General features: G+C 47.3%; 1 protein-coding gene across 2 annotated transcripts in view; it reads left to right on the top strand.

Annotated features, from left to right (window-relative positions):
• LOXL2 (lysyl oxidase like 2) overlaps positions 1–18,324 on the top strand; it is a 102,222-nt gene that overhangs the window by 10,996 nt on the left and 72,902 nt on the right. Inside the window, exon 2 of one of the 2 annotated variants that reach the window (XM_065879607.1) lies at positions 17,876–18,300. In XM_065879607.1, coding sequence (XP_065735679.1) covers positions 17,946–18,300 — 355 coding nt within the window. In that variant the 5' untranslated portion in view covers positions 17,876–17,945. Of the gene's footprint in view, positions 1–17,875; positions 18,301–18,324 lie in introns of those variants that run through there. The other variant, XM_065879608.1, reaches the window with a different exon arrangement.

An 18,324-nucleotide genomic window follows, 5' to 3' on the forward strand; every position in this document is an offset into this window, starting at 1 on the left:
CCATCTCTTAGAACAGCTAGTTTGGGGAATTCCCTGGTGGCCCAGTGGTTAGGATTCTGTGCTTCCACTCTGTAGGTTCAATCCCTGGTTTGGGAACTAAGATCCCACAAGACACGCTGCGTAGCCAAAAAAAAAAAAAAAATTTAAAGAAAAGCTGGTTTGTACATTCCCTCCATCCCAGGACTCCCCCCACATCCCCCCCCCCACCGTTTGCTTCTCTTACCCCCAACTGTCTGAGCCCCTCTCTACCTCAGTGTCTGTGCCTGGACCAGCCCTCAACACCCCCTCTCCAGAGATTTGCATGCAGTGACCCCATCGCCAGCTACAGTTCCTCCCCTGGAAACAAGACAATGCAATGATTGGATTACTTGAAAAATTTGCACATCATTCTGGCCCCGAATTCTGTTCTCCTCCCCTGCCTGCCTTTTATGAATTTTAGTATCACCTTCAAAGTGGCACAGAAATTTGGACCAATTTGGCTACTGACTGTTAGCTCTGAGAAACAGTGTGTCTGAGACTGTGTATGTGTTGGGGGTCAGGGAGGGGTGGGAGCATGGTTAAAACCTGTTACCCAAATGCTGTGTTAAGAGTGGTCGACGGGTGGGAATTCCCTGGTGGGCCAGTGGTTAGGACTCCTGGCAGGAGGCCTAGGGTTCGATCCCTAGGGTTCGATCCCTGGTTGGGGATCCCACAAGACTCCTGGTGTGGCCAAAACAAAAAAAGAGTGGCTGAAGAGTGGTTGATGGGTTAAATGACACTCCTCCTGGAAATTTTCCAGGTTGTTGTGGATTTTATAACTATAATAGTTACCACTCATTGAACACGGCTGAGCCAGTCACTGACTGTCCTGGGCACTTGATATATCTTATGGAACCCACCAAAACAGGGGTCCCCAACCCCTGGGCCACCGACTGGTACCTGTTAGGAACCAGGCCACACAGCAGGAGGTGAGCGGCAAGCGAGTGAGAGAAGCTTCATCTGTATTTACAGCCGCTCCCTATCGCTTGCATTACCGCCTGAGCTCCGCCTCCTGTCAGATCAGCGGTGGCATTAGATTCTCATAGGAGCGCGAGCCCCACCATGAACGGCGCATGCGAGGGATCTAAGTTGCGTGCTCCTTATGAGGATCTAATGCCTGATGATCTGAGGTGGAGCTGAGGCAGTGATGCTAGCGCTGGGGAGCGGCCGCAAATACCCATTATCATTAGCAGAGAGGTCTGACTGCACAGAGACCATAATAAATCAGTTGCTTGCAGAATATCAACACCCTATCAGTGAGTGGCAAGTGAAAACGAGCTCAGGGCTCCCACTGATTCTGCATTATGGTGAGTTGTATAATTACTTCATTGTATATTACAATGTAATAATAACAGAAATAAAGTACACAATAAATGCAATGTGCTTGAATCCTCCTGAAATCATCCCCCCACCCCCGGTCCATGGAGAAATTGTCTTCCACGAAACCGGTGCCTGGTGCCCAAAAGGTTGGGCACCGCTGACCTAAAACCCTAAGACCCTCTGTATTTGCAGAAGCTAGATTCGAACCTGCGACCACTCTCAGATGCCAGCACCATGTTCTTTCAATTACTCTATGTTATCCTGTGGTCAAACCGTAGCTCCATTTTTTTAGGGCTTGGGGGCGTGGCTAATTTGAACCCGATGGGCATATCCGCCTCACTCTGCTCCCTCTGCCTTCAAGCAGTAGCACTGATTTTGGATTTCCCCTGCCCCTTCTTTATGGGCTACAGGCTATAGAGATAAGATGTGTCTCTTGGGGGCCCTGCGGACTTCCCTGGTGGCGTAGTGGTTAAGAATCTACCTGCCAACGCAGGGGACACGGGTTCGAGCCCTGGTCCGGGAAGATCCCCCATACCGCGGAGCAACGAAGCCTGTGCATCACAACTACTGAGCCTGCGCTCTGGAGCCCACGAGTCACAACTACTGAGCCCGTATGCCACAACTTCCGAAGCCCGCGTGCCTAGAGCCCGTGCTCCGCAACAAGAGAAGCCACCGCGATGAGAAGCCCGCGCACTGCAACAAAGAGTAGCCCCTGCTCGCCGCAACTAGAGAAAGCCCGCGTGCAGCAACGAAGACCCAACACAGCCAAAAATAAATTTCAAATAAATAAAATTTAAAAAAAAATGATGTGTCTCTTACAGACACTATATATTTATTTGGCTTTTGCTTTCCCATTCAATCTGAGAGTCTCCAGTGGCACATTTTAAAGTGTTTGAAATTGTACCTTCATCCTCCCCAGGAAACAGCCTGGTCAGAATGAGATTCCACCCAGAGGCAGCGATGGACTGTGGGGAACCCCAATCGGTCACAAAAAATTATGCCCGACAAAGGTCTCTTTCTGGAGGCTGAAAAAAATTCAGTTTTGTATGCCTACCTCTGACCATTTCACCATGCCCTGAACATTCCCACTCTGTGGCCAGAAATAGACAGAACCAAGGTGCAATCTTTGGCCAGGGGTCAAATGGACCAGCCCTGGCCAAGCGTGATGTCAGAGTCTGCATTCTTGTCTGAGGTGGTTCAGAAGGGCCCCCTTGTCTCCACCCGCTTCCCTCATTCTCTGAGCACCAAACCCATCCACCCAAGACAGCCTTCCTCCACAAAGGAATGTGTTCCGTGTGCGGCCAGAAGCAGCACCCGACCACAGCTGGGGTAGCCTCTCCCATGTGCTCTGGGCCGTGAATGAGGACCATTCATCACTCCTGCTGGTCGAGCAGGAATCCCCTGGCAGGCGGCAGGGGGCGGGTCTGATGGTGGAGAGAGCCCCCATCCCTCCCCTGACCCCGTAGCTGAATGCTGACATCTGGCAGAGACATCAAGGGGACCATTCTGTCTGGGTGAAAGAATCCAGCTGAGTTCTACGCTCCACTGTTCTATGACACTAAGCAAGTGGCTTTTGCATCCAGGGCCACTGCTCCTGGCTGGGGAGCCGCATGGTTGCTGATGCGATGTTTCTCATTTGGGTCAGCAGGCCAGTTACTGGGGGCTCCAGAGCACAAGATGTGGAGCAAGTGCTGGGCAGAAGGAATCATTTCCCTACCTACCAGGGCCCTCAGAAAGGGTGAGGCCAGTCACGCAAAGCTGGAGCCTGAGGGAGACCCGTTTTAGGAGGTTCTGTGCCCCAGACAGTCATGTTGGTGGGCAGATGGGAGGAGTTAAGGAGATCAGCTTTTGGTCAGAGCAGTGCTTTTTACTAAAAGCGCTAAATGCACACATAGTGTAGAACTTTTACAGTGTGTTTTCCCCCCCTTATGCATGTCTTTGTTATTGACTAGGAAATGGTTGGTCATATTGGGCATTTTTTGACACTCAGGTGTCAGTGGTAAGAGGCCGAGGTCAGTCGTATTCTTTAAGAATGCGTTGGGGTAGTCCAAAGCCACTTGGCTTTTCAGAAAATATTGTTGCACCGGCGAGTTCTACAACACAGAATGCCTTTTCTCAGGTAGACAATGAAGTCATTAGAATGGGATTGCTTTGGGGGGAAGAGAAACATTTGAGTAGCCCCAAGGAAATCTTGAGACTGAGAGATTTTTTTGGAGTAGGCCTTTGATGTTCTTTCCCAAGCAGAATAATTCAGCTGTCAAAAGAGCAGCTTAAGAAAAGGGCCCTGGGGACTTCCCTGGTGGCGCAGTGGTTAGGAATCCGCCTGCCAATGCAGGGGACATGGGTTCGAGCCTTGGCCCGGGAAGATCCCACATGCCGCGGAGCAACTAAGCCCATGTGCCACAACTACTGAGCCTGTGCTCTAGAGCCTGTGAGCCACAACTACTGAGCCCGTATGCCACAACTACCAAAGCCCGCGTGCCTAGAGCCCGTGCTCCGCAACAAGAGAAGCCATCGCAATGGGAAGCCCGCACACCGCAACGAAGAGTAGCCCCCGCTCGCCGCAACTAGAGAAAGCCCGTGCGCAGCAACGAAGACCCAACGCAGCCAAAAATAAATAAGTAAATTTATTAAAAAGGAAAAGAAGGCAAAATATTAATAAAAAAAGAAAAGAGCCCTGGAAATTCTAGTTATAGATTTTCTCCTTTTCCTTTCGGAGCCCTGTTGGGTCAAAATTAAGTGAAGTATTTTCAAATAGTCATCCATTAACAGTACAATGTCATGCCTGGAATCATAGAAATCAGTGTTTCTACAGACTTATGGTCACCAAGGGGGAGAGGGGATGGGGGAAGGATGGAGTGGGAGTTTGGGGTTACTAGATGCAAACTATTACATATAGAGTGGATAAACAACAAGGTCCTACGGTATAGCACAGGGAACTATATTTAATATCTTGGGATAAACCATAATGGCAAATAATATAAAAAAGAATGTGTATGTGTGTGTATAACTGAGTCCCTTTGCTATACAGCAGAAATTAACACAACATTGTAAGTCAACTATATTTCAATAAAATGTAAAAATCATTGTTTCTACAGTATACTGGAAAGTTCTAGGGGTGACATATATTTTGGAGTTAAAGATGTCCTCCAACAAATGAGGTTTATCAGACAATTGAAGGAGCACTGTTCATGATGAACTGAGAAACTTGAGCACCATACAGGCTTAGAACTCTTTCTCTCCCTCTGACCACACCCTCAGCCCCAACTCCCAGCAAGACCAAGAAAATTGACATCAGCCCTGCTGAAAAGTCTTATCTGCAGGCATCGCAGACTTCCTGGAGCCCACCCTCCCATGGAACTTGGCCCAATTTAGCACCTACATAGTTTACATAGCACATGTGAACACACTTTTTGATTTAGGTAACTAAACTTTTCTCCAATATCGTATATTCTTTGGAGCAAATGTCTGTCTCTAGTCTTCAAGTAAGTTCTTGCAAAAGCTAGATCCAGGGAGAACTGCCGAAGCTCATCCTCGGGAGTTCCCAGTTTCCCAAATAACACGTGGGGGAATCTGAAGTAGAAAATTAAATACAACCAGTTACATCATACAGCTTACCATCAACCGGAGGTGTAGTTGGCACTTGAACAGCCCGACTCAAATCTACCAGGCAGCACCTGTTGGACCCCAAATATTTTACCTGATTTGGGGGGGGGAACCACCTACTATGGTTCAGGGACTTAAGAAACATGATCTTTGATTTTTGAAAGAGTCCTGAAATGAAGGTGTTTCTTGTTTCTTCCTTTAAAAAGTTGCTTTTGAGTACGTATCGTTTCCATTTTATAGATGAAATACCGAGACTTAGAAAATCTAAGTGTGTCTGAGGTCACAGAGCTAAGAGGTGATAGAAGAGGGATCTGAACCTAGTTCTGTGTGACTCTAAACCACTGGGCCATGCTGCTTAGTGGCAGTGGGAGGCGATGGCACGGGCAGCCCTTTCTTTGTGGAGGATGAATGTGAAAGCTGTCTGAAGGGGATGCTGAATGTAGGGGGTGCTCGAGGCCCTTGGGGAAGGTGAGCTGATTCTGGCTGATGGCTTTCAGGAATGCCTGGGATTTAAGTCCTGGGGACGTGAAGGAATTCTTTCCCCATGTCTCCCAGATACCCCCTGGGTGTCACAGGGCTTCTTGTCGGCAAAGCTTACACTAGTATCAACTGTGTGAACTCGTATCCTTAAATGGATTGAATTGAACGTAAGAATGTCCTCAACTGCTAGCCAAGAGCCCAGTGAGAACATATCGGGAGAGATAACTTACCACTTTCTGATAAGCCACGGTCACAGCTGATTCCTTCTAGCACTCTTATTCTTGTTAGTCAAATACTGAGGTCCTTGGGCATCTTGGCTTGACCCCTGTAATCATGACCCACTGCTCGGCTAAACCATGTGAAGAATTAAGTCCATCTGCCGCAGTTCTTCCTGGACTTCACTGACATGCAGTTTTAACAGAAGACTGCGAGATCGGTCATCCTCTTGTGGAACTTTGCGTGCCTGCAGAGGGTTGGTGAAACCTGGGCTTCGTTTGGTATGTGTGAACCCGCTACAGGAATGTTCTGCTGACCCAGTGGCTTGTGTTCAGGGTAGAGGATGTTCCTAGAGTTTCTGTGATGGATGGCGATGCACCCTCACTGGCGTAGACTCTTGGGCTTTCGATGACCTTGGAGGTGTTCATAGGCTGAAAACTGAGGATAGATCTCCCCATCGTCTAAAAACTCTCCCAACTATGATATCAGTTAGATGTCTCCACCAGAATTGTTGATTTCTTTAGTGAAATCAAAATCTCTAACTGAGGACTGATAGAGCAGGTGTGAAGAGGGGAAATGTGACTTCCATCAATCCAAATGTCATCCAATGTCCAGAAGAATAGAGGGAGAATTTACCATACTTGTTTATGAATAGGCACTGAAAAAGGTAAGAGACATAGCACACTTCTGTTTGTTTGGGTTTTTTTTTAATTAAAATTCAAGCTTTTCTTTGCTTTTGTTTTTAATCTTTTGGATCCTAGTACATTTCTTTTTATTTTTTATATTTATGGCTGTGTTGGGTCTTCGTTTCCGTGCGAGGGCTTTCTCTAGTTGTGGCAAGCGGGGGCCACTCTTCATCACGGTGCATGAGCCTCTCACTATCGCGGCCTCTCTTGTTGCGGAGCACAGGCTCCAGACGCGCAGGCTCAGTAATTGTGGCTCACGGGCCCAGTTGCTCCGTGGCATGTGGGATCTTCCCAGACCAGGGCTCGAACCCGTGTCCCCTGTGTTGGCAGGCAGATTCTCAACCACTGCGCCACCAGGGAAGTTCCCCTAGTACATTTCTTAATGGAACTCAAATCCTTTGACCCAAAGCAGTTTTCTCAAGGAAATTGGTCCTGGGCAGCGCTTGACATACCAGAGTGCACTTGCTCAGCGACAGAGATAAGAACAATTAGTCAGTAAAGGTAGCAGTTCTGGTATCTGGCTGCCTGGGTGCAAATCCCAGCTTGATTACTTTTGAGCTATAGCTTTTCTGTCCCTTGGGTTTCCCTCAGGGAAATACAGATGCTGACAGTACCTCTCTCAGAGGGTTGCCTGGAGCTGTTACCATCCAGTATGGCAGCCACGACCCCAGGGGACCACTGAGCACTTGAAATGTGTTAGTCGAAATTGCGACGTGCTGTCAGTGTAAAGTACACCCCAGAGTGCAAAGATTTAGTGCAAGAATGCAAAATATCTCATTAATAATTTTACATCGATTACATACGGAAATGATAATATATGGGATATATTGGGTTAAACAAAATATATCTTTAGCCTTAGTTTCTCCCATTTCATTTTACTTTTTTAATGTGGCTCTCAGAAAAGTTTAAATTACGTATGTGGTTTGAATTATGTTTCTATTGGGAAACGCTAGTCTAGACTAGAGGATTAAATGAGTTCATACCTGTAAGGCACTTTTCACACAGTCATTGGTACAGAATGAGTAATCAATAAATATAGGATTTTTAAAAAATCTAACTTTCTCATTAACAGAATCCCACCTTCATTGCCAGCTCATGTGGTATCCAGGCTGTGGCATAAAAGCAGAGGTCATCCTTTTAGAATGGGGGAGGAGAGGGGGATTGAATACATAAATTAGGTATAGAATAAGAAAGTCTATACGTCCTAGGTGGGGGGAATTACGTGGAAGGGCTCACCACAGTCCTCGCATCATAAAACTACCAGGCCCCCAAAAGTAAAGCACATTTGCCTCCCAGCACCTTCTAAGATACTGTTCTGCTGGAAGATGGAGCCTCTTAAAAGCCGCAAGCCTTCCTTCTGCCCTCCTGCGGCTGGTGTCTATTTGGAAATGGCCTCGGAGGGGCAGTGGAGTATGCCGGGGCTGCCTGTACACCTGCAGCAGGAGATGACCAGCCCCTGTAGCCTCCTGAGCACAGCTGCAGGCGCTGTCAGAAGGGAGCCGAGAGGGCAGAGGTCGCTGGATCGGGCTTCTCAGAGGAAGTGGGACTTGAGGAATCCCTGTTCCCTGTGGGTTTGCCCTGTGGCCCCTGCAGACACTGCAGGGCCCCCATTCTCCCCTCTGAGTAGCAGCAGTGCTCACTGCCTTGGGCCTTGATGGGCCCTTAGGCAGTGTCCAACCCGGGTTTAGGGACTCGTCCTTTTGGGCACACACTGGCGTGTGTCACGAGATGGCACATCTCCCAGGAAATCAGCTGTGTTGGGCTGGGATCATGCCTCACTCTTCCTCTACTAGGTCCAACCCATGACTCTTGTCTAGACACAAGCACTGATTCCGTGTTGGGGTGAGATTTTATGATCCCAGGGGATCTTCACTTCCCATAAAGTACCCCATTGTCTGCCTACCCCCTTTACGACACAGTGCATTTCAGAGGCACCCAGGTCAGCAGATTTGAAGGGCATGTGGAAGGTCCACCTACTCACCAAAACCCTATTGCCCTTACTTCCAACATTGTACAATATGTAAAATTCAACTATTAAAATTCATATCTGGGCTTCCCTGGTGGCACAGTGGTTGAGAGTCCGCCTGCCGATGCAGGGGACGCGGGTTCGTGCCCCGGTCCGGGAAGATCCCACATGCCGTGGAGCGGCTGAGCCCGTGAGCCACGGCCGCTGAGCCTACGCGTCCGGAGCCCGTGCTCCGCAACGGGAGAGGCCACAACAGTGAGAGGCCCGCGTACCGCAAAAAAAAAAAAAAAAAAAAAAAAAAAAAAAATATATATATATATATATATATATATATAAAACGTCCCTCCTTCTTACCCCTGGCGCTGTCTTATGCCCTTATGCTACACTATTTTTTCATTATTCTGAAGCTTTTATCACTCTCTAACATATTATTTTACTTATGCACTTTGTTTCTTGTTTATTGTCTGATTTTCTTCTGGATTGTAAGTCACAAATACAGTGATCTTTACTGAAAAAAAAATTCATATCTAGGAATTCCCTGCTAAAACATAAAAGTTCCCTCTTCATAGAAAAGTCACAATTCTACTCCTTCATGTGTTAAATTTCTTAATACAATAAATTAGTAAGGAATGGATTTCTCAGCTCGCTTTCCTATGCAATTAGGTCAGAAGGAAAAGGCCGTTTTGATAAGGTGTAACGATTTGAATAGGAATTTGTATTTATTCATTCAATTAATATTTGCTGAGTACCTACTGAGAACAAGGCTCGGGGGTTCAGAAGTGGCAGGAAGGAAACAAGAAAACTAATGTGAATGAAGCCATGCTGTGTGCTAGGGATTTCCATGTTATCTCATTTAATCATCACATATACACCTGCAAAGAAGGTTATTTCCATGATCAGAAGAGGAAATCCAGGCTCCAGAAGTACCCCCAAATCTGTAGAGCTTGGAAGTGGTAAAGTCAGGATTCAGACCCTTATATTCTGACTCCAAGATACCCAACATCGTCTCTCCAGGGAACCAACGGGGCCAACAGGTACCAGGAGGAAGGGTTGCTGAGGGGCAAGAAGACCCATACAATGGAAGATGAGGGAGCCAAGGGCCTCCTCCATCCACTTCGCTTTTAATAGCCCTTTGACCTGTGATCAAGCAGTAGAACTTATTTTAAAACCATCCTGAGGATGGGTCTACTTTGAGTTATCCTACCCTGTTACTGTCCAACCGGGTTTTAATAAGCGCCCAACATGTGCCAGGCACCGTGCTAGGCCCAGGGCCCAGCCGAGACCCCCATCGCCAACAGCACCGGCTCCGCGTGAGTGATGTGAGCAGAGAGGGGACATCCGCTCCCACGGAGCCTGGCCTGCTTCAAGGGGAGGCCGCGGGGCCTCAGGCGCCGGCTCCAGGCGGCCGAGTCAGCACGGTCCCCCTCAGGGACCCTGATCACCCAAAGCGCCCTCGCGGGCTCACGTGTGCCACCCACCCCGGGCCGCGTGCGGCCGCCGCCCGGGCTTGAGGACACCCCAGCTCCGCGGCCGCCGGCGCTGGGAAGGGCGGGGAGCGGGGACGCAGAGCGCGGCGGCCGGATCGCGAAGGGGCTGCCAGCCAGGGGCCACTTGCCTGCTCCCGGGAGGGGCGCCGGTCCCCGTCCCCGCAACTGGGGACACCCGGTGGGGCTCGGTTCTAAACCGGGTCATCAGGCTGCCAACAGTCTTGTCACGGGACGCGCTGCAGCGGGGGCCACAAGCAGGGGGACCACCCTGGACGGATTCCCCTCCAGGCCACCCTCGCCCCCCAGCAGCTAGAGTCTCCTGCCGAGAAAGTTCAAGTGCAGAAAGGAAACTGGAGCCTGGGAGGAGCGGGCGAGGCCTCTGGTCTGCAGCGGGTGGCAGCCCACCGCGGGACAGGGGGTCGGCGGTGGGTGGAGCCTCAGGGCACTTTGCTCTCCATACTCCGCAGCTCTGCTTTGGACGTTGGCAATTTTTCCCTCCTGAGGGATGGATGGATGCCAATGTGAAAAATGGATGTTACGGTGCAATAAGGAAAAGACATATAATAGTAAGGGGATTTTAAAAAAACACGTAGCGATAATTTCCAAAAAAAAGAAATACAGGTGGCCGATAGAGCCTGAAGAAAAGAAAGGTCAACCTCACTAGTAGCAAAAGAAACGTTGGTTAAAACAGAATACCTCCCCCCGCCCCTTATCAGATGGAGAAAGGTCTGAAAGCATGGTCATAGCTAGAATTTTGAGGTTGTGGCGAAATCTACATACTTCAGGCCGACGTGTACCCTAGCACCGTCCTTCTGGAGGCAGTTAATATAGTTTTGCAGAAGCGTTCACTTTTTAACAGCCCTTTGACCCAGAAATTTTGCCTTTAGGAATTTATCCCAAGACTGTGGAAAATTTTAGCTACAAGGATATTCATTTCAACTATGTGAACAGCAGTAAAAAATTTACTGGTAAGATTATTCAATCTTATGGTGCATTCATAAGATTGAACACTATGTGATAAAAATCTTGTAAAAGTCAATGAGGCATGATGTTTGCAATATACTGGTAAATGTGAAAAGCAGTTTAACAAAAGAGTATGTAGAAAATTATTGTAAGTTTTAAGAGGAAATATATATGTACAGAAGAAAGGCTGGAAGGGGTGTACACCAGAGCGTTGACAATCATTGTCTCCAATAGGGGTATTGCAAATTCTTTTCTACTTTTTACTTGTTTGTGTTCTCCAGAGTTGTATCACCAAGTTGTATAACTTTTGCAATAAGAAAGAAAAAACCATAAAAGTTATTTTGAAAAAGAAAAGAGAAGCATCTGGGTCTAATATTTTACAATTCCCCAGAGAGTCGGAGAAGCCCCACAAAGGAAGCAAGAAATTCAGGAGCACTTTTGTAGGAAAGATTTAAGAGTTGAACACTAGCCATTCATTCCCACAGATTAGAGGGTCCAAGAAGTTGGGCGGAGCAGTTTATAGATACGCAAATCCAGAGATTACGATTTCCTCTTAAAAAATTACAGAACCACATACTTTTTCCATTTCTTTTTGAGATGTGAATAGACAATCTTGCAGGCCTCTGTAGCTCTTGCGTGAGGGGGAGCTTGGGAGATGGTAAGAAAATGCTGGACTGGGGCTGTTAGAGCACAGAGGTGAAGGTGAAGGACACAGGTCAGCCTGCTGCCCTCGTTCAGAACCTGCCTTGCCACTTAACCGACAGTGCAACCTGAGGCAACTTGCTGAAACTCTCTGTGCCTTGATAATAATGGTGTTTGCCCCATTAAGTGAATTAATACAGCAGAATGTTGAGAATCATGTTTTTAAACATTAAATCATGTGTACGTTTTAAAATGTACCCAAGATTTGTTTTAATCAGGTGTGGAAAGACACAGACACAGAAATGACTGTCATGGAGGAAGAAGGTTATAGTCACAGATCCCTAGAATCAAGGAGGCCTGGCACACCATGCAGGGCCACATGAAGAAGCACCAGGGTTGGTCAGAGGCAGGAGTGAGGGGAAAATGTGGGTAAGAGCATCTACTATGACTGTCACAGTAGGCAGGCTAATCAGGTTAAGGATTGATTAGTTGAATAATTTCACCTCTCTCTGGGGCATAAGGGCATAGGGACCAGCTCTTCTTATCTGGTACCTGGTCTTAGAGTTGATTAGGGCAGGGGGTTAGTGGCCCAGAGTGTGAGATCTTGAGAATGGAAATAGTTGGGAAGGTATAGCTCTGGACTGATTGGTTTACACATGCAGAGTACACTCGTGAGTGAGTCCTTTATCATCTCTAAGAATTAACCAGAAAGTGGGTAGCGTAGTTTCTGAGTAGTCGCTCTCCAGAGTCAGCATAGACCCCAGATATCAAAACGGCAGAAATACAGAAAATAAAAAGGCATGATTCATACACGGTGCCTGCATAGAGGAGACACTTTATAATGTTAGCTTCATATTGGTTGTAGGTCTGTCACTCTGTGGGACCTTTCGAAGTCATGGACTTTCTGTCTTAAATTTCTGCCAGATAAGGATATAGACACTGGCTACAAGAGGAAAAACTTTCCTGAGTTCAAAGTCAGGCCACCTGGCTCAGGTGGTTCTATCCATGAATGTTCACTGATTTCCTGTAGGCAAACCACAGATAGAACATGAATGCCCTGTCAGTTCCTATTAGAACCATGGCAAGAGCATGTCTGCTTTACCCACATGAGGCCTAATGTGTAGCAGGAGCTCAATGAATGTTTATTGAATGAGTAAATCAATTTGATACTGTGACCTCAACGGAAATGAACAGAAATAGACTTTTTTTCCTTTTAAATCATTTCCAAATATTGGGGGATTTAATGGTTATTATTCTTTTATGATTGGTGTATAGCTTAATTCTACTGTAGTCAGGGAACACAGTGTGTGATTCCATTAGATGTGGTGAGACTTGCTTTATGACCCACGTTAGGGTCCATTTGGGTAAATCTTGCATGTGGACTTGAAGCAAGTCTGTCTTCTGAGTCCAGTTGACAGAAACTTGTCAGTTAGGTCGCCATTTCTTTGTCATATTGTTCACTTCTTTAGTACAAGGATTTTTTGTCTGCTTCTCCTGATGAATGGTGTGTAATATCTCCCACTCTGATTACAGATTTGTTGTTTTCTTCCTATTAGTTCTGTCAATATTTATTTCATATATGTGGAGTCTGCGTATACAAACTGAGAAGAGTTAGTTAATATCTTCCTGATGGACTGACTCTTTCATCATCATAAGTTTTTGTCTTCAGTAACACTTTTTGTCTTAAAGTTGACTTTATCTTACTTTGTACCAACTCTTTTTGGATGAATGTGTGTGTGGTAAATCTTTTTCCATCCTTTTACTTTAAACCTCTTGGTCTTCCATAGGAAATAGAAAATATTGTTTTGTTAAATCCATTATGACAATCTTTGTCTTTTCATTGCAGTATCGTCTAACGAAATTACTGATATATTTGGTTTTAAATCCACCATCTTACTATTTTTTCTATTTGTGACAACTCTTCTATGTTACTTTTTCTCTGCTTTATTGCTCTAATTTTGGATTAATCGGGATTTAAAAAAAATAATTCCATCATTTCTCCCCTTTATTGCCATGTTCATTCTACTTTTTTTCTCTTCTTATGCTGATTACATAAAGACTACAGTATGCATCTAACTAAGACTATTACGATTTGCTGAAGTCTAATAGAAAAGAGTACTTTCATCACTTCCCAGATAGTGCAAAGACCTTGGAACACTTCCATTTAATCCCCTTCTACCTTTTGTGCTGTTTTCACCATGGTATTTTAATGACACATATATTGTAAACCCCATAAGACATTATTATTTTACACAGTTGATCTTCATTCAGATTTACCTGCATAGCTCCCCCTTCCATTTCCTTCATTCCACATCTAGGATGATTTGTCCTGTGGTCTGAAGAACTCCCTTTAGTATTGTCATCTTGGAAAACTCTGATGACAAAGTCTCTCGACTTTTTGTTTTTTTTTTTAAATAAATTTATGTATTTGGCTGCGTTGGGTCTTCGTTGCTGCGCATGAGCTTTCCCTAGTTGTGGCGAGCAGGGGCTACTCTTCGTTGCGCTGTGCGGGCTTCTCTCACTGCGGTGGCTTCTCTTGTTGCAGAGCATGGGCTCTAGGAGCGTGGGCTTCAGTAGTTGTGGCACGTGGGCTCAGTAGTTGTGGTCCACGGGCTCTAGAGCGCAGGCTCAGTAGTTGTGGTACACAGGCTTAGTTGCTCCGCGGCATGAGGGATCTTCCCGAACCAGGGCTCGAACCTCTGTCCCCTGCATTGGCAGGCAGATTCTTAACCACTGTACCACCAGGGAAGTCCTCTCTCCACTTTTGTGAAAACCTTTATTCTCTCCAGGGGGTACAGAATTCTAGGCTGACTTATTTTTTTCAACCCTTCGAAACTGTCATGTGATTATCTTCTTTGTTTCCTTGTTTTTGGTTGAGAGGCCAACTGTTACCCTTACTGCTGCTCCTTTGAAGGTAATACTCCTTTTATACTCCGGCTGCTTGTAAGCTTTCCTATTTGTCTTGGATTTTCCATGGTCTGATTTTGATGTGCCCTGGTATGGTTTTTTTTTTGTAAACTGTACTTCTTGGGCTTGTTATCTTTCATCAGTTTCGTATAATTCTTGGCCATTATCTTTTCAAGTATTTCTTCCAGACGTCCTCTCTCTCCTCTTTTGGAATTCCAATTATACGGATGTTAGATCTTTCTAACACGTAGAAAGTAACTCTGTCCTAACTTCTAGAGTTTAGCCCTTCAGAGACCCCTATCTGAAAGCCTGGGGCTATTTAACGGGGCCCTTCCTCCTTGGCAGGCTCTGAACTCCAATTTTTTGTGTCCTCAGTCCTGGGAGGATGCCTGAAGTTTTGCTTAGCTTCCCAGCCTGTTGGCAACTGCCTTGGAATTGGCAAATGGCTTAAGGGGAAAAGCAGACACGAGTGTCAGGCTCACCTCGCTGTACTTCCCATCTCTCTGGATTCTTGAGTCCTTGCTGCCTCGATACCTCTCCAGTGTCTTCAGATACATGCTTTTAGTGTTTTACCTACCCTTTCCAATTGTCCTTGGTGGGAAGGTTTATCTGTTACAAGCTAGTCTGCTGTAGCCAAAAACACATGGTACTGTGTGGAAATGACAAGAGATGGCTTCTGCCCCTGGGACTGAGTGTCCATTAAAGCCTGATACGACACTGGTGTAAAGCACAAGCAGGATGCTATTTTAAAGAGAATCAGAGAAGACATTGATCCTGATTAGGAGCATCTGGGAAGCTTTCCTTGAAGAACAGGAAGGATCGTGACACACACTTTTCGGAGGGAAGGGGAGGCGTGGGGATGGAGCACATCGATCGAGGTGGGAAAACTTAAGCCACTCTAGGCTGATATGATTGGATGGGTGACACGTGAAGGGCTGGAGTCAGGGCAAGGAGAGAAGTGTTGGAACTGAAGCCAGGAACGTAGGTATGTTCCACCTTATAAAGGCATCTGTGTCCCAGGTGGAATTTGGACATTTTTAATACGTGATAGTGGATCATTGATGTTTTGGTAGCTTGGGGTTGACTACTTCTGGCTTTGCCTGCACAAACAGTGCAACTCCGGTGAAGTCTGGCAGAAAAGTCCTCTCTCTCTGCTTCTTGATATTCTCCCTCGTAGAGTAAGAATCCTCATCCCTGGCTACTCCACCCATGTCTCAAGGTTCTAGTGAGGCGTAGATGAGCTCGTGGATGCCAATGTGCTGGGACAGGAGTGAAACGTGGCCAGGGCGGAGGAGGCGATGAGGGGTCCCTTCAGAGCCACGTACTAGCCTGTCAGGCTGTGGTCTGAAGAGGGCCGTTGCAGGAACCCCACAACTTTCTGGCCTTGTTTGTGAGTCACGGGATGAGGATGGCTGGATCTCCAGTGAACCAGAGGGCCTTCTGAAGTCCTCGGTCCTGACTGCCCCCCGAAGCTGTGGCATCTCTGCCCCAAAACCCAGGATGGGACCAGGCACTGTCTGGCCATCCCAACAGATGTGGAACTGCCTCTCTCCGAGTTAGATCATCCCTCCCAGGTGTTCTGGGCACTTATCTGGTCCTTCCTTGTTGGTGATGTGCCATGAACTGAGTCATACAATTGGCCTAACCCTCTGTACCTGGTTAATAGAGAATGTATGATGTGTTGCTGTAGCTTTCACCTGCTGGTCCTGGTTTCCTTTGGGGGCCCCATCTTCCAAGTCTACTTCCTCTTCCATGAAATACACCTGCAGTCCTTTAAGACAGTCTTCCTAGCTCTCTGAATTATGGAAGGATCAAGGTACATGAACTAAGTTCTTATTTCCCGCTCTAGGACCTCATCTTGGAATTCATAGAGGTAGGCTCCACCTGGGTACGGTGACCACAATCTTGAAACTATAAAAATTTAAAAGTTTTATTTAGCAAATGCTCCTGTAGGGCTTATTATGTACCATTCATTTAATCCTCATAACAGTTCTGTGAGCTAGATATAATTATCATACCCATTTTATAGATATGAAACATCAAACAGCAGAGAGAAGTTAAGTATTTTGCCCAAGGTCACACAGCTAGTCAGTATCAGAATGAAAATGCAAACCCAGACTGTCTGGCTCCAGAGTCTGTGATTCCCCCTCCCCTTCACTCTGCTGTCCTGCTCTCCCTTGCCTGATGACGGGCCACTCAGCCCCTCTCCTGTTTGGTACAAAGAGCTTTATGCCTCCCTTCTGTGCACAGAGCGGGCTGGACTCAGCCCCCAGCAGCCCTCAGGGACGTAGACTATGTAAAGGGATGGAATTGTCGCCTGGGCATCCTTGGCTTCCCCAAGTGCTAGAGCAGTGCCTCAGGACTGCTCTGTGGGGCTACTCCACAGTTCAGCTGAGGACAGGCCCTGCGTGAGAGCTGTTTAAGGGGCTTTACCTCTGACCTCCTTGTTCAGTGGTCTCAGCCATCTTGAGGTCCAGAGTATAAAACATAATGAGATCTGGGGTGTGGGTGGGCAGCGTGTCGGGGTGTCTGGAGGCCTGGAGCCTGAAAGCAGAGCTATAGGAAGGTTCAGGTATGTGCACAGCCCACGAGTAAGTAAAGGTGGAGACTCAAAGCCTCGTAGTGTTATTCTCAGCGCCCAGAAGATGCCGTTTCCATCCAGGTCAACTAACGTCCAGAGGGAGGAAGGCTACCTTACCTGGGAGTACCCGAGCCCTCTTCAACATACATTGTCGCATCTGCGTTTCTCCAGCCACTCGGTACCTGGAACCAAATCACCTTTTCATTCCATAAACATGTCTTCCAACCTACCATGCTCACTCTGGAGGAGCCAAAGAAGGATGAGAAACAAGTCCTGCCCTTAAGCAGTTTGTAACCTCTTTGGGGATATGAAGGTGTCTGGGAGGGGTGAGGAGAAGGTCTAGATAGTAAGCCCGCCTTGGAAGGAAGTCCCTGGGGGCTGCTTCAGTAGCCCACCGGAGGGCAATCTCTAGGTCCATCCATGTTGCTGCATATGGCATTATTCCATTATTTTTTATGGCTGAGTAATACTCCATTGTATATATGTACCACATCTTCTTTATCCATTAATGTACCTAGTCTTTTTAAAAAAAACTCTACTCAAATGGGGGCTTCCCTGGTGGTACAGTGGCTAAGACTCCCCGCTCCCAGTGCAGGAGGCCCGGGTCCAATCCCTGGTCAGGGAACTAGATCCCACATGCCGCAACTAAAGACCCCACGTACCGTAGCCTAGATCCCATGTGCCACAACTATGACCCAGCACAGCTAAATAAATATTTAACAAAACAAAACAAACAAACAAAAAGACTCTACTCAAATGAAGTCTAAGTGTGCTCTGTTTCCTGCCAGGAGTCATCCTGGAAGAAAGCATTTCAAAGATCTGGGAAGGTGGTGGGCAGAGAAGTAGGACTTCCCGGTCCTGTCTAGCATAAGATGGGAGAAGCATAAGATGGGAGAAGAGAAGAGGTTGGAATCCGGAATGAGCTTTCAATCCTAAGCAAAATAGTACGAAATCACTGGCCATTTTCCAGATGTCTGTAACCCGAACCTCTCCTCTCTTCCAGGAAACTCCTGCCCATCCCTCCTGAGCGCCAAGTGTCCCCCTCCATCAGGTCTTCCATCCCGAGGACAGGGATGGAGAGACCCGGAGGCTCCTGCCTTTGCGGCTGTCTGTCTGTGCTCGCCCTCCTGCCCGCCCTGAGCCTGGCGCAGTACGAGAGCTGGCCCCACTACCCCGAGTACTTCCAGCAGCCTGCCCCGGAGTACCACCGGCCTCAGGTGCCCTCCGACGTGGTCAAGATCCAGCTGCGCCTGGCGGGCCAGAAGAGGAAGCACAGCGAGGGCCGGGTGGAGGTGTACTACGATGGCCGGTGGGGCACTGTGTGTGACGATGACTTCTCCATCCACGCTGCCCACGTCGTCTGCCGGGAGCTGGGCTACGTGGAGGCCAAGTCCTGGACCCCCAGCTCTTCCTATGGCAAAGGGGAAGGTAAACCACTCTGCGCTTGGGAAC

Source organism: Phocoena phocoena, chromosome 6, assembly GCF_963924675.1.
Source record: "Phocoena phocoena chromosome 6, mPhoPho1.1, whole genome shotgun sequence".
Classification (NCBI taxonomy): domain Eukaryota; kingdom Metazoa; phylum Chordata; class Mammalia; order Artiodactyla; family Phocoenidae; genus Phocoena; species Phocoena phocoena.